Consider the following 22,382-nt stretch of genomic DNA (forward strand, 5'->3'; position numbering starts at 1 on the left):
TTTAATATAAACGGTATAATATATTTATATATATTTATATATATATCAATAACTGGCTGGTTTTTCTTCCAGGTTAAGAGTTGGAAAGGAGACTGCCAGTTCATCACACACAACAGCCAAGGAAAACTGCTAAAGCTACTCATGTCCCCACCAAGAGGGCTCTTAAGTAGAACTGTGCAAAGAAAAGAAAAGGGGAAAGGATTTTTAAAATTCCAAAGTTATCTTAAATTTTTATAAATTTTTATAAATTTTCCAAATGCCTCTAATTTCTCTGAAATCCTGTAAAAGGAATATTGCAAAGTTTTGTCTTTTGCCTTGCTTTGAATTGCCTTGACCTTGATGGAATAGAAATTTTCTTGTTGTTGTCAACTTCATCTTGGTGTTGTTGTTGTTGTTGTTATGTCAAGTTTCAAGTGCTTGTCATTAGGTCAAGTTTCATATTATAACATCAAAGTTATGAAGTAAAACATTTTAAAAATTAATAAACATTTCAAAATGAAGGTTAAGTGCTTTACTGCATTCCTAAATATATACACCAAAACCAAACAAAAAACCCAACAAAAAAGCAAACAAAAACCAAACAAATAAACAAAAACAACAACAAAAACCAAACAAAACCAAAAAAAATCAAAACCAAAGGAAAAAAAACCATAATTTTGCAGTTACTGAAAGATTATTCCTGCTTGGTTTATTCAAAGTAGCTGTCTTTATATTTTGTAGCATCCTATATATAAATATTAAACTCTGCTACACTTCAACATTTTCTGTTTAGACTGCAAGCTCTTCAGAGAGGCCTGGCTCTTATTATATCTTTATAGGGCAGTCAGCACAACAGACCCCAGATTTAATTGTTGCTATTTATTACAAATAATAAAAATAATTTTGCCTATTGCTCCAGACAACTGCATCTTCCTTGGAGTGCTCAGTGGGAGCTGCAATTCATATAAAGGGTTCTGGAAGGAAAGATCTCCTAATTCCCATTTTATCACACATTTTACTGTATTGTTTGTGCAAACCTGTTGCTGCTCCAACAATGTGACCACCATGTTATCAATCCTATTCAATAACAATATTTTTTTTAATTTTAATCAGGGCAATAAATATGATGGCAAGTCAAATACCATTGTCAGCTGTAAATCAGGACCTGAAAGCGCAAAGCTGGAAGTCTGAGAGGATATAAACCATGAGACCCACATTTCAAATGGTTGGATGTGATTGCTGTTCATTAAAGTGCTGCCTCAATATTGTGTAGATGTTATTAAAGAGATTTATAAAAGATAGATGTTTTTTAAAATATCCCACCATGATGCAGAAGCCTGGAGAAAACAAAGTGCTAAAAATGAACATATATTTGTTTTTATGCTGCCATGAATTTTAGTTCTTCGTGATGCATTACTCAATTTGTCAAAGAAGTAGCAGCTGTGTTCCAAGAAATATATGTTTGAAAATAATCCAATTCAAAGAAGCAGAAGACTGCAGCTGGAAACAACCTTATTTCTTCAGAGAAGAGACAGTAAATCTGAATTTTCCTTCCCCTTCTCCCTCCAATTTAGGCTAAATCAGCCAGCTCTCCTGATAATTAAAATATTTCCTTCTCCAAAGCACAAGATTTCTCCTTTAAACTTTCTGAAGGACAAAGGGAAGGGAGGAAATTTGTATTTTCTGCAAGACATGGTGTCTGCTTCTCAAGGAGGAAAGGAGGTCCACACTTCCTTTTGGACAGACTATTTGGAGTGGAACAATCCAGCTGCTACAGAAACCTCAGGAAAGCAAATTTGGATGATTCTGGCAGTGGGGGGGATTTGGAGAGGTGGGGGCAGTGGTTTGGTTGGTTTCTTTTTGAAGTGAGGAATGCTGCAAGGACAGCTCCTCTCATTCCTGTGCTCTGCAAGAAGGAAAGAACTGGGATTAAGTGTCAGTGTGGAGGTGGAATTGGTGAGGAACAGAGATTCTCTGGTCAGTCACTTACACACATAATTCTGAGGAACCTCATGTAAATGTTAGAAGCGATGAGAGGAAATGGCCTCAGGCTGCACCAGAGAAGATTTAGATTGGATATTAAGGAAAATTTCTTCATGGAAAAGGTTGTCAAGTATTGAACAGGCTTCCCAGGGCAGTGGTGGATTCACCAGTCCTGGAGGTGTTTTAAAAATGTTTGGACATTTTGAATGTTTGAACAGGGTGGTGGTGCTGGTTGATGGTTGGGCTTGATCATATTAAAGGTCTTTTCCAACCTTACTAATTCTGTGGTTCTGTGACAGATGTTAGATATATGTATAAATATGCAAATGCACATGTATATATGCATATACATGTGTGTTTGTATATTTGTACACATATCTAACATCTACCATAGAATCACAGAATACATCAGAATCACGTAACATACAACATACATGTATGTTGTGGAGTTAATGCTACTAATGACAGCCAGTCATAGGAAAACAAAACGAAAAATCCTCCTCTCACAAGCCTGGAAAGTCTCCTGATGCCACATAAAGGTGAAATAATTTCAGTCCAAATCAATAGTGGAACCAGAATATCATCCTATAAAATGTGGATTAATTTGGAATTTTTGCTGGGCAGGAGATAACCTTGCCTGGAAGGGCTCACATTTCCTACAATGAAGCAACATGTTTTTTATTGCAATCTAAATATGACCTTGAGAGCAAGTTGCCTTTTCAGAAACCAAAAACCCAGACTCCACAGCTGTCTCTGCAAGTCCCAGCATTTGAAGGGCATTCCCTTCATCCTGTCAGGTTTGATTTTGGTTCATTATTCCTTAAAATGTTTCTATCTCTGCCCTTCAAAGGGATGCTCCTTGGAAGCCACAGTAAGCTTTCAAGAAAAATGTCTCAAAAATTTATCTACAGGTTATTTTGGATTTTTTTTTTTTTTTGGTAGACATTTTTATGACTTCAACGTGGTTTAGAAGTAGTCCTGCAACATGGATGTCCCATAGTCCTTTATTATCTTTCTACAGAGCTATAAATTCATTTAATGCATAAGACATATTCCTTTTGGGCAGATATAGACATAACCTCTGTCAGTCCAAAATTTGTCTCAGTTGAACATGCTGGCAACTCCTGGAGTTTGAAAACTGTGTAGGGTAAATAAACATGTAATGATTCACAGGAGGATAAAGGAGGGAAGAGAATGAGTGAAACTGAAAAATGTTCTTGGAAAACACATTGAAATAAATAAGCAGTGTTAAGCTGTTCCAGAAGAAGATTTAAGAAGCTATGAATCAGAACAGACAACACTGCCCTAGAAGAAAAGAGAGGCCACAGAGTGACATCACTCTTAATAAAGCAAGCCCAAAGCTGCCAAGGCAGATTGGAATTCCACCAAGAACGAGGGGATTTTGTCACTAGCTTTGAAGGGAATTACATTATGTCCTGTACATGGTGGACATAAGTAGAATTATATTAGATCAAGCCTTCTGCTCCTCCTCTTATTACAATGTCATCACAGTGTTTGAAGCATCTCAGAGTGCAGTGCCACAGGAAACTTTAATAAGTTGATTTGCCAGGTGCAGCAGGAGTTGGATAATGCTTTTAGTTTTGGAATGGGGGCAATTATATCAGCTGCACCATCATTTCTGAAGTAGGACAGGAACAATTTAGACACTGACCCTCCAAAGACATTATGCACATCCCACCTGTTCATTTTATTAAAACAGAGACACCTCCACAGGGGTGGAAGAGCTGGGAGGGGAGCCTTGGTCACAGAAGGAACGGCAGCTTGGTGTATCTGCTCGTGTTATTGATTAAACTTCCTGACAACCACAGAGGGAAGTTAATTACTGGGAGGCAAATTAACACCCCTGCAAGATAATGGAGAAAACAATAATTGTATTAAGAACTCAGGGGGCTAAGTTTTCCTGGCCCTGAGCCTGAGGCTGTGAGCAGTGCATGAAAGCAAACCACCGCTCCACTGCTCAGGGGCAAATAGTTTGAACCATATTGATTGAAGTCTTTATTCTCAGTGATTAAAAAGCACCTTCAGCTGCCAGTGAGTCAGTTCAGACTGTTCACAAGGAGTCTTTCAATTAAGGTTTCAAATGGGACTCACTTTGCATGGCAATGGCTCTGTCCTGGTCAGCAGAGAGAGACAGACTGTGCACTGTCACCCAGGCACATCAGGGATGGGCTCTGTGCAAGGACCCTTGCCCCAAACCCACCAAAACAAAGCTTTTCAGACAGCAAGCTTACATTTGTAGCTTCTATAAATTGAAGAAATCCTCCAGCATTCCATTTGTATTCCAAGTTTCATTTTTAGTCTCATTTTACCTGCATTTTAATTGAATCACTGCAGCTGGAAAAGCAGGAATATGTCACTGGACTAAGAGAGGACTTCCAGTGCAAACTGCCTTCACTGCAAATGATGGCGTGAATTTAGAGTCTCTCTGTGAAACCTTGTCATCTTGTGACATTATTTAGGATTTGAAATCTCAACACTCAGTCTGAAAATCAGTCTGGGCATCTTTTTTCCATTATAAATGCAATGAGTTTCTTCTGATCAGAGTGTACAATACAACATCTCTGTTAAAACTGACATTTCCAAATTATGCCTGCAGTTACCTTCTGCCCTTTTATTTCCTTTTAGTAATTTGAAGCAGATATAAATGAGACATTTGGTACATCTGTCTCAGGATGTAGTTTCTCTTTGAGGGATTTTTGCTGGCCTTTTTTGGGGGGCAGCTTTTCTGGGCTTTTTTGGGAGGGCAGGGTGTGGTTGCTTTCTCTCCTCCTGTAGCAGAACCACCATAGCAAACACTACAAATGCCAAGATAATTTTTAGCTAGAGATTAAATGACAGCCTGAATTTTTTTAAGACACCATCACTGTATTTTACACAAGAGTTATTGAGGGCATTTTTTAGCTGTTAGGGTTGTCATTATCACTGCTGGTAAGAAGGGAGAAGTCTGGGACCCAGGTCAGAGTCTCCATGATGTCAATCCACAAGCTTGGCTGCTGGGAAGAATTACCTTTTTTACTTGTCAACCAGGTGACTTTGATTTGGATGCAGAGAGAGGCAATAAAAAAGGAATCCCACAGTGTCCTCTTCTACTAAAGCAGTTTTAAGAAAGGATTTGTGCCACAGGAATAGCAAAAATCTGCACCTTATTGAGGTGGCAAACAAAATTACACTTGATTTTTCTGACTAGATAGAGGGATTTTAAAGATTAAATTTCACAGGCTGAATGCAGAATTGCCGCAGCTTTTCTGGAGTTGTCCATCAGGGAGAACATGACAGCAAAAGCTTAAAATGCTTGTCTGATGGAGAGGAGGAGAAAGACTGTTCCACTGGTTGCATTCCTTAATGCACTGCCAGGAAATATTATATTATTATAATAATATAATATATATAAAATATATTATTAATCCCTAATTGAGATGATTCCAGAACAATGGTGTATGAAGTGGTGAAAAAGCTACTACTTATCTGATGGTGCAGACTTCTTGCCCCCTGTGCCTTTATGTTGTGATTCACATTTCATCTTGAAGATTGGAATTTGTCTTTGGCTCTCCTCACAATGTATTCTGTGCATCACAGAAAGCTTCTGTCTTCAGCACAGGACAATCTATTCAAATTTATTTACATTACTTTTTTTTCTAGCTTGAAATTTGGTCTATTCAAATCTAAGTTAAAGATACAACTTTATGTTTTGTTTAACTGCCTGGCTTTGCACCTGCTTTCTCAAAGCATCAATATATTTTTAGCAAATTAAGTAAGTCCAGCTGTAGCTGTTATTTTTTGATTGCTACCAAAAAATGGATGAAAAAGTAACTCAACAGATGTATCACTCTTTATTGCTATGTGCTCAGCATCTAGGAGCATCTACATGCAAGAATTATGACTATAATTCTCTTTTCTAAGAAGTACTGAGAGATTTGTGTAGATTTTGAGATCAAATATGACCACTTGCTATGGCTGGGTGTATTGATTGACTGTTGGACTGTCTCTGATGTTGGGACAGTCTCTGAATTTCTATTTTGCAGCTTCTTTACAGCCTCAGCAATCACAAAGGCAGTGCTGTCCATCTGTAACAAACACATGAGGCTGGCAGGGAGTGTAAGGGATTCTCCCCTGTGTGGTATTCTTGGGGTCCTCAGGACAAAGGAGGAATTGAGAATCTGACTCTATGTTTTTAGAAGGTTAAATTATTATTATATTATATTATATTATATTATATTATATTATATTATATTATATTATATTATATTATATTATATTATATTATATTATATTATATTATATTATATTATATTATATTATATTATATTATATTATATTATATTATATTATATTATATTATATTATATTATATTATAGAATGCTATACTAAAGCTATACCAAAGAATAGTGAAAAGATACTTACAGAAGGTTTAACAAGATACTCACTAAAAACTCATGGCTGCTTCCAGAGTCTCGACACAACTAGACAGTAATTGGTTATTAAGGAAAAACAATTCACGTGAAACTAATTAAACAACTGCTTGTTGGATAAACAATCTCCAACCACATTCCAAAGCAACAGAACACAAGAGAAGCAATCAGATAATTCTCTGAGGCTTCTCAGCGTCCCAAAAGAAAAAATCCTAGCAAAAGGGTTTTTCAGAAAATATAACAGTAACACCCCCAAGCACCTGCAATGTTCATTTCCAGCTTTGATTTTGCTGTATTTTACAACAGTTTGCAGCCTGGCTGTTGGAAGCAACTTTCAGTGTGAAAACTGGGATCAGAACACTCCACAAATGGAAAGTTTTGAAGCCAGGAGTGAGGACAGGGTCCTGTTTTGTACAGACAAAGGGTTGGTCAATCTTCTGTTGTGCTTGCCTTTCCTAAAGCAGTGCTTTGTGGAAAGAGCCTTTCTTGTTCCCAATTTGGTATTTTACAGCATGGGCTTACTTCATTGGGAAAATATGATCTGAAGGAGAAGTGAGAGTTAGGAAAGTGTATCAGCAAAATATGGTGATTTTCCACATCTTGCAGTTTTGAAAATGGAGATATAAATACCTGGCACTATTAAATGGATAATTCTCTAAATCTCACTGCAGATTATGGAGTGCTGGAGATGATCTTTCCTATTACTTTCTGTAGGTTTTGCATAAAAGTAATTATATAGGATGCAAATGCTACCCCCCAAAAAAATAATGAAATGGTTGGACTTCCCCATCTTCAGTATTACTGATTTTTAATTCAGTAATAAGCTTAGCATCTCCTCTATTAGAATCCACTTTCTCCAGCCCTTTAAATCCAATTCTTTTATACAAGGGATTTTGGGAACATCATTAATTCAATCACTGTAAAGAAAGGGGAAAATATAATTGAACAGAGGAACAGGACTCCAAAGTCTCCAAAGCAATCTCTGCTGAGCAAACAAAAAAACTTTGTTAACATCTATGCAGTGCTATGTATTAACTGAGGTTCAGACCTCATTTTCAGGTGAACCTTTCCAAACTGTGCATTTTTTCAGATGATTTTAAGTCTGTACATGTAAAGGGTAACCAATGCTCAATAGCAAGACATCCCAGAGTTATTAGGGAATTATGGAATGCATTAGACATGAAATCCAAATCCAATGAAGCCAGGGATTTAAGAATAGCTTGCACCAGCAATTCATTTCTGTTAGTACTTTGCAATCAAAGCAGTGATGGTGGATGGATGGACAATGAAAAATAGTTTCAGCAAATATTCATGTGAAAGTTAATATCAATTTACTTTGGCTGCACTTTCATCACTTGCACTTTCTGTGATACTGAAATTTACCTTTTGAATTATCTCTGTAAAGCAGATACAGAAGTGACTGAAAAAAAATCAAACTCGACATTTTGAGAAGTTGTTTGTCATTTGAAGCTGTGGGTGGATGCGCTTCAAAATATTTGCAAGGTGACTTTTGATTAATTCTGTCTGTGTCCGACGTGTCTGTTGGAGTGAGCAGTGTTTGTGTTCTGTGGTCAAACCCTTCAGGGGCCTCCGTGGCTCTGGCTCTGCTCCTCTAAAGCTTCTGCTGGACATTCAAGTCAAATCCTTGAAGTTAATGGACTACAGATTGTTTAAAAAATGTTATCTGCACTTCCTCAAACACTTCAAATGATTCACACAGGCACATATTTCAGTGCTTCACTGAATCACCTTTGAGCCCAGCTGTCCAATTTGTGGTGGGTGTGCTCTTTCCTTCCATCCTAGCTGGTATTTAAACTAAATGTTTAACAGAATGAGTTTGTTGTTTCAAAGCTACTTTGAAATTATGTATCATAATATTTATTATACATCTCCTGATGCCGTGCTTTCCAAGGAAATATTCCAAAAGAGATTTTGTTGCCTTCAAGGAGGGAAAAAATCCACTGCTCAGCATATTGTGAAATATGCAGAGAGAAGGCAACAAGCTGCCATTGCATGTCAGATATGTGAAAAGAAATGCTTGATGGAAGATTTTACTTTCATATTTCCAGGAGATCTCATAAATGCTAGTGATAAAAAAAGAAATTGTGAAAACACAATTTTGCCATTTTCTGTTTTTTGAGCAACAGTATCATCCATGTCCCTATTTATTTTGATAGCCTTTTTAATTCTGAAAGATGAAATTACACTACAGGAACTGCTACAAATTTTTTTCTCAATGTCAACGACCAGATCACCTTAAAAGAAAATTGCTGTCATATAAATTGTTTAAATGGAGTGTTTAGATTTCCAAAGATGCTCAGCAGCCAACCACACCAAGATTATGGCACAGGCAATGTGTGATCATATTCTTATCCTGGTTGTCAGAATCCAGAGCCTGTGGATGGTTCTGGGGATCTTCTTGACTTTTCTGTGTTTTAGAGCAGATCATGATCTCTGGAACATGCTAAATTGCCATTCAGTGTTGTATGTCAGAATTAGTTTCTTTGTATATTAACTCTTTAACACTGTCAAAATCTTCCCAAACCAGTGATGTGTAACACAGCAAATTTTTCATCTGTATCATCCTCAACACTGCTCCAACCATAATCTGTGGAAGTCCCACCTACTTCCAAAATGTGAGAATTTTTCAGAGAATATTTGACACTCTTTATTGAGAGAAAGAAATTACATCCAAGTGCTTAGGTCAAACCTTTTTCCTGCAATAGAAAGGTGGAGTTCACTGAGGTGAAGTAGGAGAAACACCTGGACAAGAAGGTGCTTCTGTATTGGGGCAGAAGGGGAACAAGAAAATTGTCAATATTAAATAACAATTGAACACTGAAAAGGTGAGGAGGGCTGCAGGGACACTCGAAAAGATTGCACAGCTTTAATCTAACATGGATGGACTCCACAGCCTGGAATCTCAGGGAAACTGAGTGACCTGTGAAAGCAGCAGGTCAAACTGCATCACCAGTTTGTTGGTTTTTGTTGTCTTTTCAGGCTACAAAGGCTACCTCCATGCACATCAGGAAAGGAAAATTGAGCCCTGCTTGATTCCATTAGATATTTTTAGTGTTAGTGGTAAGAACACAGCTTCTTGGAATGATGGTCTCAGGGAGCACTTTGCTTACACAGTAATTCAGCCAAACTCCTCAAGAAGCTAATGAAATTTGTTAATAAAGGTTGAACAGCTTTCGTATGGATTTTTGATAAAGAAACAGCTGCTCATTTTCTTGGGTAGTAGTAGAGTCTGGAGGCCACAAGATCTGATAAAGGATAAGCAGATGGTTCAGAGTAAACAATTTGAAGGAAGCTCTTGTAATTTTTTTAAGATCTTGGTACATAATCTGACACTAAGAGGTTATACAAAGCTCATTGAGCTAATAGTGATCAAATATTTATTGCTAGAGGGCAGCTAGAGAAATGAAAAAGGCAGCCAAATTTACTGAGAGATAAATAACATACTGCTGCACATCTTCCAAAATGGGATTTGAGTAGTTAAAAAGTGCCAGAAGAGCCTGAGTGAAATGCAGTCTGCACATGAGGATAAACAGCACTTTCTGAGCTGGGATGTGCTGGGTCGTGTAACCTGCAACAGCCAGAGGGGCTCAAAGAGAATTGTCACTACCAGCAGGCCCAGAGTGCAGACCAGTGTGTGGAAATCAGGACAATTCTTTGATCAAACAATGGCTGAGATGGGGAAGAACCCCTGGTCCAAAGCCCTGCTGAGGCAGGGCCACCTAGACCCAGCTGCCCAGGACCATGGCCAGTCAACCTTCAGAGAAGTCCAAGAATGGAGGCTCCACAACCTCCCTATGCCAGCACTGGGTCACCCTCAGTGAAAAACTCTTTCCTGGTGATCAGAGGGAACCTCCTGTCTTCCACTTTCTGCCCATTTCCCCTTCTCCTGTTGCTGGGCACCACTGAAAAGAGCTTTGCTCTGTCCTCTTGTCACCCTCCCTTCAGGTATTTATATTTTGTCCCTGAGCCTTCTCTTCTCCAGGCTGAACAACCCCAGCCCTCTCATCCTTTCTTCAAAAAAAAAAAAACATTCCTCAGTTGTTTTATCTTGAACAGACAGGAGGAGAGATAACACAGAGAATAAACAAACCCTCTTAAATAGAATATTTACATCTTCCCCTTTAAACTCAATCCTGCCCACAGTGAATGGCCTCAAGTGACCCCAGTAAGTTTTACATGTCGGTATTAGGGGACAAGATTTGTTTCTGGAGACTATTTTGTAACACCTAGGCTGAGAAAGGGTTTGGAAGCAGAAAAGATAAAAAAATTAATTCTCTTGTATTTCCCTTTAGTTGACTCTGGAGTTCACAGTGTCATGGAAGGGAATTCATGAGTTCATTAATTCCTCTGCCATTGATAGTAGCTATTTGGGCCAGCAGTGACTGCTCTGGATTATTTTGCCCCTTGCTGCTCAGACTGAAATTACTACATAATCTGGCCTCCCTTCCAGTAAATTTATTTTTTATTATAAATAGATTAGAATAAAGCAACATACTGTTATCTAAGGAGCTGACTTCCACTGATTTAGACAAAGACTTAGCAGTTTTCTAGCATTCCTTAATAAAGGTCACTTTTGTTGCCAGAACGTGCTGCTAACATGGATCAGATCACACTGATATTTGTTAATAATTTTTCATTATGGAAATATTGCTCAAGCTCCAAATGTTTCAGAATATGTCTCAATGGTTATAAATATATATATATATAGATCAGTGTGGCTGGAAATGCTTACAGATCATGTGTGACAGCCCTGGAAGAGCTGCTCAGTGGTAATATATGATTTATATGAGGTTGGCTGCTCAATGACTAAGTTATCAATCAAAAATTCCCATGCCAACTTTTTTCCAAGTGCAGGCCCATACAAGGTTACCTATCTCATCTTTCCACGACCATCTTTATGCAAAACACTTCATGAGATAAAAGCAGAAATATTAGAAGCTACCTCTGAGTTGTGGAAGTCATGCTTGGTATATTTGTTAGATTAAAAATGATTTAAATATTTCAAGGGCTAAAGAGGGGAGCGTGGCATATGTCTTAATGATGTTAATAACCTAAATTTCACACTTCTTAGTAACCACACCTACTAGCAATTACCAAATTGACAGATATATGTGAAGTTGGCATTTTAGTGATTCACCCAGCAGAGCTAAAGAGTCTTTTAAAAGCCCAGAATTTAACTCTTACCAATTTTCCCCTGACATTCATGTCACAGACCTGAGCATAGGACTAGAAATGTAGCTGACAATGATTCAAACTCATAATTAACTTGATGTCCATTATACAGCTCGCTGTAAGAACCCTCCACAGACCCAGATGTGTGTGTTCTCCCAGCTTGACTAAAATTGCTGTTAAGTAGGTGCCTGCAAAGGACATTTTTCAGGCACTGAACAATGTCACAGCCCATTCAGATAAGACAAAATACGACAAAATATGTGCCCCTCTGAAGAGTCAATATATTTGCCCTAGCTTGAAAAGTAGTAGATGATAGCATGGCTCCAGAAATAATTAAAAGTGTCCAAATAGCCATTGGGAAAATGCACTCAAATGTACACAAAACCATGACATCAATTCATGCTTTTACAGTCAGAGATGTCTGTGGTCCTCCAAGGAGAAATATTGTAAATGCTGATGTCCTCCTGCTAAATGTGAGAATGGGGATAGAAAAAGGGCCTCAGATCTTCTAAACAGACTCAGATAAAAACAGCATCAGGTTAAAAATTGCAACAAATGACATTTTAACTGATACAGGGTCTCTTGAAATTACCAGCTCTCTTGAGCTGAGGAATCAGTCTTTAACAATAAAACAAGAAATATAAAAATGGATGTGTATAAAGTACTGTTCACTCACACTCTTTTACTGATATTTATTCTACCCTTCCTTTGACCACTGTATGACCTTCCTCCTTTCCTCTTCTACTGATTTATTCTCTTTCTCCAACACAACTCATTACAACCTGTGATTTTTGTATTTTTTCTGACTTTTCCTTATCTCCCTCAATTCCGTTTTTTTTCCTCAACAATTTTTCCCAGGTCTGCTGAGCTCTCCTTACTTTTCCCACCATCTGGCCAGACAGCTGTTTGTGATAGCACTGAACTAGTGAGTTGTGAAAACACTTGTACATAAGCTGATTTTACCTGTAGCTCCCATTCTCTGTGGGGCAGGAAGTTCTGATGATCAGGAGAGGTGAAATGATGTATGAAACTGTGAATTTTTGGGTTTTTTTTTTTTTTTTTTTGTTAAGGTTGGGATTCAATTCATGAGATGGTATTTTTGGTTTGGATCTAGATGCTTATTTGTTTTTATTTATATTATAGTTATAGTTTTATTATTATATATATTATAGTTATTTATATAGAACTCAAAAGTTGTGAGTCCTATAGTATTTTATTTTAATAAACTAAAAATGGAGTTGTATTTTTCTTTGTATAAATGGAGAAAAGTTTTTAAGGATAAACTGTTTTTAAGAAATAATACTTAAATTATTTTTACTTTTAACTCAATAACTAATTACTCATGGTTTGTAATGTGGATTCTTTTTATTTAGTTATACAATGCTGCTTAAATTCATGAAGAAGAAGGTGAAGAAGGACCAGTTACTGTTTTAAAAACAGTATATTCTAAAACTTTAAACTCTGATTTTTTTACTATGTGACATTATATACTTCTATTTAAAATATACACTAATTACTGATTTAAACCTTCTATATTGTTATATATATTACTATATTCTAAAACTTTAAGCTCTAATTTTTTTACTATGTGATACTCTATACTTCTGTTTAAACTATACACTTAAAATTTTAGTTCTATTATTTAATTTTGGAAGTTTTCTTTACGGTCTCAGGTTAAATGTAGTGTTTTCTTGGGGTTTTTGTTGTTTTTTTTTTTGTCAGTATAGAAAGTCTAAAATTTTTAGTATTCAGGATTCTAACATGAAACAAACCTTGATGCATTAAGGAAAAACTAATGTGGTGTCACTGTCATATTTTCTGAAAAATCCTCTTTGCCCAGGATTCTTCTCCTGGGAAGCTGAGAAGCCTCAGAGAAAAAGGAAAGCAATATTATCTCATTTGCTTCTCCTGTGTTTTGCTGCTTTGGAATGTGGTTTGGAGATGGTTTATCCAACAGGTGGTTGTTTAATTGGTCATTAAGTAAAAATAATTCACATGTTGGATAAACCGTCTCCAGATCACATTCCAAAGCAGCAAAACACAGGAGAAGCAAATGAGATAATATTGCTTTCCTTTTTCTCTGAGGCTTCTCAGCTTCCCAGGAGAAGAATCCTGGGCAAAGAGGATTTTTCAGAAAATATGACGGGGACAACGTGGCATGAGCGAGTTGTAAAAACATGGATGGGACAAATTGAAACCCAAACCATTCTATGAGATACAGCCAAAGAGGGGGTAAAAATGAATTTGAAAAAAAAAGAAAACCTCACCAGATTCTTCAAATTCACTGTTGTATGCATTCCAGGTCTCACTTATGCGGAGCAGGTTCTCTTCCATGGCTTGAATGTCCATGTAGGGACAGTTGCACTCAGGGAATTTGGGGCCACACTGGCACCAGCAGTCATTGTCCTTGCAGATGAACTCCCCCTCTGAATTGCAGGCAATGTAGCTCAGAGCTGCCTGCACAAAGTGCTCCTGCAGGTACTCAGGAAGGATGACCTGAAGACCTGTAGGAAATGGAGGAAATATTTTGGTGTTAAACACAAAGTTCTGGAGCTGAGCAGCTTCACCAGCTCACACAGCAAACAAACAAACAGTTATGAAAAACAAAAATATATGGGGTTTTTAGGACAATTTGCACATCTGTCCAGCATTTGTACTATGTCATGTATTTCCTTTCTTAATAATTATTTTCAGACATATTCCTCACATTTCCCTCTCAACATGGAACATCCATCCACTAATGAGTAACCTGTATTCCTCAGACAGAGAGTTTATTGTTTTAATTTTCCTAGGGGGCTAGGGTAACATGAACTTCTCCCTGGTGAGTGAACAGCAGCCAGAGCCTTGCAGCAGGAAATCACACAGCTGAATTATAATCCTGGTGCCAGCAATAATGCAGATTCTGAAAATGCTGATGAAGGGAAAGCAGCCCTGAGAGACAGAGTGAAGAGACAGCATAATCAGGAAAAGAGGTGTAAACATTTCCATCCAAAATTGGGCTTGTTTTCCATGCTTCTTTTGGCACAACAAGATGTAGCTTGTCTAAACAACTCATTATCTCCTGTGATTCTGCAGGGGTAAACTAAGAAGGTAGGGCAAAATTAGGTTGGAAGAAATCTTTGAAAAATAAAATTTGGCTGATTATTTTTCTAGCATTGGTAGCAAATTGCTGTGGGACAGTCAATTGGATGTGATGGGTAAGGCTACAAAACCTTGAGTAAGAACATTTATTCTTAAATCTACTTGAGTTTTAGCATGGAAAGTGTGCAAAGCCCAGCACCTGTGGGGCTTCAAAAAACTCCTGCTACACGTGTTCCAAGTAATTTCTTATCATATGAATTGGGTAATTGGTGATATAAGTTTATTCTCCATAGGCACTTGGATGATTTCACAGAGATTTATTCCTTATTTTTAAGTATATACAAAACTATAGCTATAACAAGAATTTCAGAACCCTTCCAACTGCTGAAACCTGGTCTGGCTGTGCTTCCTTCTGTCTCGTGTCAAAATTTGGAAAACTCTGATGCTCTCTTGTGAAAAAAACATTCTTTTTTCAACCATAGAGGCTGTGAAAGGAAAAAAAAAACCCAGTTCAATCCTTCCATTAAAGAATTTACACAGTTCTGATAATACATTTCTCCACAGTCTGAGAGATGCAAAGATTATTTTCCAGATTTTAACTGACAAACATCATGAATATGCTGGAAACCCTCCAAAACTTATGTTTTCTAGAAATATTCATGGCATCCCAGTAGAAATGACAAGTTTTTTGTAAAAAAAATTCTGTCTGGGAAATAATTTTATTTTCTTATGGATTTAACTGATTCTGGAAAGAATGGAAAGAGAGAAAAGACTTATGGATATTTTAAGGGAGAATATCCTGAGACTGAAGGGACCACAGGGATCATCATCCCTGAGAGCTGTTCTTAATATCACCAACACCTCACACTGTTTGAGTGATTTACAAACTCATATAAAAAATGTTAAATCTTGAAAATAATTGTATATCTACCTTCAACTGCAAATTAAGAATTGTATGGCTCTCTCATGGCATAGAGTCAGAGGTGTGCACAAATATACACATTAAAGAGAATTTAGTGGGTGTTTTCATAGTCATAATTTGCTCATGCTTTATTTTTGTAACTGCAAATAAAAATTATTAATGGCCTAATACCATAAAGGATGACTTTTCAAAAATTTTTATGTCTTAATATGCAGGTCAGGAAATGCTTCTGCTGAAATTTTGAAAAGAATGTTATTTAGAAATGATGACTCTCTTCTTCCTTTTGCTTCCTCTTTCTGCTTCTTTCTATTTTTCATTTTTATTTATACACAATTACTACCATTTTCCTAATGAGTGAGATTTTAACCTTCCAAGTTGTTTTTTTTTTGTTTGTCTGTTTGGGGTTTTTTTGGTTTTTTTTTTTTTAATTTCCAAGAGGAGGAGACCTTTAACTCCTCCTGATTTAGAGCATTTGAAAATGTACATCCTGTTTTTCTGGTGACTCTATTAATTCTGGTGCAACAAGTGCAGGGGGTGTCAGCTACTGCTCAGCCTGTGCAAAGCAGGCTGGGCACACCAAATGTCACCCCCAGCTTGGCGGAATCTCTGGGAATTCAGGCTCTTTAAGAAATGTGCCAGTGGATGCTAAACAGGGATGCAAAATGTTAACAGGGCTATTCAAATTATTTTCTGATGGGTGCAGAAATTGTTTCCATTTGAAAGGCACCACGAGGTACTGACATTTCCTCCACTTTGGCCGCAATGCACTCATTGCACACACGCACAAAAAAAAAAAAAAATTAGGAAAATGACCTTTTATGAGGTGGAAGAAAGAAAAAAAAACAAATAGCGTGATAAATGTGACCCCGTTCCAAAAACAAATTAATGAAATTGCACCTACATACCTTGCAACTGAATCTTATTTTCAGGACTCTGAACCAGAACAGAGCTGACAGAATCTAGGTTGTCATAGTTACTGCAGCCGAGGGGACCCGTCCGTGTCTCTGTCACCTGGTGGGAAGGGAGAAGCACTCACTGAAATATCCAAAGCAGACTGAGCAGCTCAGAAGGATTTTTCATAAAGTTTCCCCCTATTTCAGCCAGAAATACATCAGACTTAATTATGGTAACATAAATATGTGAATATACATAATTAATAAATAACAATTTAAGTGCCAAAAGGGTGAGTGCAAATGTTTTAGCAGCAGGGAGTGCTGTTTGTACCACAGAGAACCCTTATAAACACCTCAGCATTACAATACTACACCAATACTACAGTAGTATAATGCTAGAGTGGTGTAATGCCACACCAACAGCCTAAAGACAATTTGTTTTCCATAGCTGTGGGAATTACAATGAGTTTGCTAAATTCACAGTTTATAAAATAAAATAAAAATAAAAAATATCCATAAATAAAATAATAAGAAATATTATAAATATATATAAATATAAAAATACATTTTATATCATATCCTCTAATATAATTTTATACAATTATTAATATAATATATTATCTATATTTCTATATCTTCTTAATTATAATTATATATTATTAATTATAATTATAATTACTTATATAATATATCTTATTATATATTATATATTATATTAATAATTAAATAATTGAGAATATAATATATTATATAATTATTTATATAACATATTATATAATGCATATAATAAAATAACAATAATAAAGTAATAGTAATAAAATAAAATACAAATACTAAGTTTATAAAAATGAGGACTCTGATTTTTCCCTCTTGAAAGCTCTGCACATGAAAAGTTTTGCTTGAAGTAATGGAAAAAGCTCTGACTTTTCCAATAAAGAAGATCAGGATTTGGAATCCAAAACCCCTTATGAGCTGTATTTATAATGGTGGTAATGGTGGGGTGGTTTTTTTCATAAGAGAAGGGCGTAAGGTAAGTTTAGGCACAAAATTCTGGATATTCTCTCTGTTGTAATCACCAAATCCATGGCCACAGAACCAAAATACAGCTAATTTATCAAAGCAGGACCTCCACAAGCAGAGCTCTGGCTTAACAGTAAGGGTTTGAATTTGGGAAGGAACAGTTATTTATATCAAAGAGTCACTAGGGTTGGAAAAGCCCTTTCAGACCTCCAAGTCCAAACATTAACTCATGTCCCAAGCACCACATCATGGTTTTTTAACACTTCCAGGAATGGGGCTTCCACCACTCTCCTGGGGACAACCTGCACCAGTGACTTGCCACCCTTTCAGTGAATAAATTTTTCCTAATATCCATTCTAAATGTGTGTCCCTGGTGCAACTTGGTGAGTAAACACATTTAAATAAATGGAAAAAAAAAAGTTAGTAATTTATATGCTTCCTGGAATATTATATATAATTCTAAAGTGTCAACAATTTCTTTCTAAAATGAGAAGTACAACCAATCCCTCTGTCATGCAGCTCCCAAACTGTTCTCAGGCACTCTCCTGGAATTTCCTACTTCTCTTCCTTTGCTTGTTTCAGAAATTGTGGCCAGATTTACCCTTATTTTGTACCTGTCCCAGTGTTGAATACAACCACTTCTGTTTTCTGTTACATCAGGTACCATATTTAGCTCTGCATCTCCTGGAGAATCAGCCTAAATTACAGGGTGAGGGAGCAGATTTCCAAAATGCAGACATGCACTGAGCAAGTGCCAGCCATGCAACCAGAGAACCAATGTGAATTGTAAAGAACAGAAGGGAGAGGGCTCTTTAAAAAGTCTGATTTGATGGGAATATGAAGGTTTTCTGACATAAACCCTGATTTTTCATGTTTCTGGCTCACCCACAGCCTGTGAGTGGCTGCAGCTGGGCTGTGATGTCCTTGAAACCTTCTGAGTTGATGTTCTTCTGAGATTTCACACTCTTCTTGCCCTTTTGCAAAGAATGTATGAGCTTTCCTGTCATTCCAAACTCCTGGCACCTTTCCATCACTTGGAGGGTGGACAGCCCATGGAGAGGACACAGAACTGGCCCACACCAAACTTGTGAGCAGAGCTTAAGATGCATGAGGTAAAGGGACCAAGCCAGGTTGTGTCCTCTCTGCACATGTTTGACAATTTTTAATATTTATGATAGCAGCAGATTTGCCATGGTTTTTGCTTAATCATCCTGAATCAGCACAAAGACTCTTGCAGGAGGATAAGGTTTGGATTGGACATGGCTGGAATGAAAATTGGGATTCGATCCTTCAGTCCTCTGCCAACAAGTAGTCTAAAATTCCATTCTAAAATATGATTTTTTTTTGGAAGTACCTCCAGTCCATAAATAGAATCCTAATCTCTTTATACAATAAAAAATAGCGTTACCTAGATTAAATAAGAGAAATAGCCAAAAGACAAAAAAAAAGGACAGGAAAATGTTGCAAGGAATTTTATCCTTACTCTGACATATTATGCTCATCATTCACCTATGCAATTCTTTATTTAAAGATCCATTTTTTTTAATGTTGTTTTCGTTTGCACAATATTATTATGGTTTTCAAGCATTTCTCTATAAGGCAATGCAGCTTCATAAAGTTATATGGAATGTATAAACTATAAAGCAAATATTGCAATTCCTATCCATTCCTATTACTCTTTTATGCTCCCTGAAATTACAAAATAAGGAAGGGTGGTAAGTAGCTTTGTAGTTATTGTGCCCCTTTTTGTTCATATTTCTTCACTCTTATCTGAATTACGCCAGACATGGGTAGAGACTGCCACTGTTTTGAGAGATAACATTTATAAATACATTGATTCAGAAGAAAATTATATAGGGCAGTTTTGATATGAATTACAGACAATCATTGCAGTGAGGTAGTTAAAAATTGTAGTAGTAATAATAATAATAATAATAATAATAATAATAATAGACAATGCTCTGTAAATACATCAATAAATAAGGACCTTTTTTAAATGTTCACTTTTCATTCCAATCTATATATTATAGTATTAATTCTTTTACTTTTCCAGGTGCCTTCACACCCTCTGTCAGCTGCCTTGCTCTGGCACTCTTATCTTCTACATAGAAAATACATTGCAACAAGAAATTCAAAATGAATAGTCTCAGTATGTTAAAAAAGAAATGCTAAAGAACATAGAAATCATCCAACCTTCACCTTTTGATAGATGACAATTCTAGTCAGAGGTCAGAGCTATGCAGTTATATATGGTTTTGTATACTCTACACAAATCCTACTCCACAAAGATTGCAAATGAGAAAAAATTGTGAGTGATTGACCAATGAAAGCCTCAAATTTCTATCAGATTTTCAGACCAGATGAAAGGATTTGCTTTTCCTAAATTATACAGGTACAGACTGGTTTGGGTTGGAAGGGGCTTTAAAGAATATCAAGTTCCAACCCCTGCCACAGGGATATTTCCACTAGACTGAGTTAATCCAAGCTCCATCCAACCTGGTCTTGGACATTTTGGGGTAACTTTGGTGATAAAAAGGCAGACTAGAGAAGAAGAAAAAAATCTTTGAAAGGATAAAAATACATTAATTCTGATTTGAGCCAAGTGTTACTGATGATTTTACATTTTTTGTTTCTGCAACAATAGGAATGAAATTAGAAAGGCAATGGCACGTCTTTAATTATCTTCCAAGCAGAGAAGTGTGACTATGTTCAGTCCCAAGATCACAGCTGAAAACTGTTCTATCAGAATGTGTATGAAAAAAAGATGGACCAAAAAGGGGAGAGGGACAGGTAATAAAATAGAAATTCAGATTATTCTGGGATGTAGCATGGTCCAGAAGTGACTGACGTTGTCCAAAAGCATCAGAACCAATATTTGTTTTGCATGACCTGCAACCCACAAAGAACATTAACTCACAAAGCAAAGCATCACAGAACAAAGTTATTCAATGACCAAAACCCTCTAAGAACCAGTAAAAAGCACCTGTGAAATCACCTGACACGAAGCAGGCAGGATGTTCTCCAGTGCCTTGTTTTCAGAGATTATCACAGAGCAGGTGTCCCTGGGCAGCAGAGTTTTCAGTTCCCAGAAATAAACTCTAACATTTGGCATTAATGAGACAAATGCCTACAGTTTTCAGTCAGTTAAATCTCATAACCATGGTGATAATGACCCGATTATGAGTTCACTGAGAACATACCTCCTAGCACTTAAGCAGGGCTGAATTCTTGTGATATCAGTGGGTAGTATTTCCCTGGGAAACAGCCTGCTTTTTTTTTTTGTCCATGATAATTAAGCCAACAGAAGACTTTCCTAATAAAAGGGAAATACATTTTTGCAGAGATTTTGCTCCTGGTGAGTCCTTTTAAGCACATGTAGCTAATATTCCTAACGAAGTGCCCATGCAGAGGTGGTGTGTGCCTTGCATAAAGGACTGTCCTCTTCAGCAGGACTCCTTAAAAACGGGTTTGGCTTCTGAGGATGAGCACTGAGCCAGCACAAAGGAGGATGAGGCAATGCTGGTCACTGCAGAAATAGGCAGCTGTGCTCACATTCACATAAACCTCTTTTATGCTTCAAACATTCAAATAAGGATTTAGAGCACACTCCTCATATCTGCATGAGGGAGTGGGGTCTGTTCTGAGTGGCTGTGCTGACAGAGATGGGGCAAAAGTCTGGAATGGGGAGAAATTGGGATTCTCCTGAATGACACCATGGTGGTGCTGGGCTGATGGCTGTTCCTGGTGTTCTTCAAGGTCTTTTCCAACCGTGATAGTCCTGATTCCATCACCCTCCTACCAACCTCACCTTCAGCCCATGCTCCCACCCCCTGCAGTCCCTGCCCATACTCCAATCTATGCTCATTTCACCTTGAAAAAGAGTTGATCAAATAAACAGGCACTAAATGTACTTTCTATTTAGATGTGCATCTCCTGCCAACTCTTTTCTTTCTTTTCCCCCAGGCTTGACAGTTTTTCACAAAAGCACCTTTATGCCAGCACTTCCCTTTGCCACACAATAGTTGCTGCTCCAGTGCCCTATTTTTTGTCATTGAACATATAAAAAAACTCCTGCTAATGAGTGTGCAATTAAAATAAATCAAATTTTCTGAGTGTTCCAAGCACTGGTACTTCTCATTTAGGGGCTAGATGAACATTTCTGAAGGAGGCACAGACAAAACAGAAGCATTCACAATGTCAGAGGTTGGATTCATGTTTTCAATATGATTTTTTTAATTGCCAGGAATCTAAAACAATACCTCAAAGGCATGACATATTTTGAACAGATTTTCCAGCAGCATAGGGCTGACACTTTAATTTGAAGAGCCCCCTAACTTGGGAGACCTGGAAACACTCCCATCCTATTTTTCTGTCATCTGTAAAATGGAAGAGGAACAGTAAACTTGATCTTTCTGCAAAAGAGATAATTGCAAAATTTCCATTAACTTCATTAGAAGGGAAATAGGGACTTCTTTCAAGTTTCTGGGCAAGGAGACGACTTTAAATTTTACTGAATGCAGCACTAAAGCTTCCCAAGAGATCAGTCTAATCCTTCCATTCTGCACTGCTTTGTTTCTACACTCCCAGGAATTTGCTGTGAACCAGATTGTTACCTTAAAATAACAAGGAAATTGAAATGCATTCTTCTTACATAAAGCACTAAATACCTCAGAAACCAGAATATTTCAGGAACTGGAAATGAGCTCACACTATTTGAATTCTGCTCTATTGCAGCTGCTGAAAATGCTATGATTTTTTTTAAGGTTGCTCTGTCTGATGGGGAACAATCCCCTTTCTGCTCAAGTCTATTCCCCACTATCTCAGGGAGCAATATATTGTCTGTAAATTCCAGGAGAATCCACAATACTGGAACAAGTCTG

General features: G+C 37.1%; 1 protein-coding gene across 1 annotated transcript in view; it reads right to left on the bottom strand.

Annotated features, from left to right (window-relative positions):
- The window catches only part of LOC115906374 (BMP/retinoic acid-inducible neural-specific protein 3-like), a 200,976-nt gene that overhangs the window by 47,101 nt on the left and 131,493 nt on the right, over window positions 1-22,382 (bottom strand). The window contains 2 exon segments of the mRNA XM_030953521.1: window positions 13,854-14,090; window positions 16,495-16,600. Of these exon segments, the coding sequence (XP_030809381.1) occupies window positions 13,854-14,090; window positions 16,495-16,600 (343 nt within the window).

This window comes from Camarhynchus parvulus, chromosome 8, assembly GCF_901933205.1.
Source record: "Camarhynchus parvulus chromosome 8, STF_HiC, whole genome shotgun sequence".
Taxonomy (NCBI): Eukaryota; Metazoa; Chordata; class Aves; order Passeriformes; family Thraupidae; genus Camarhynchus; species Camarhynchus parvulus.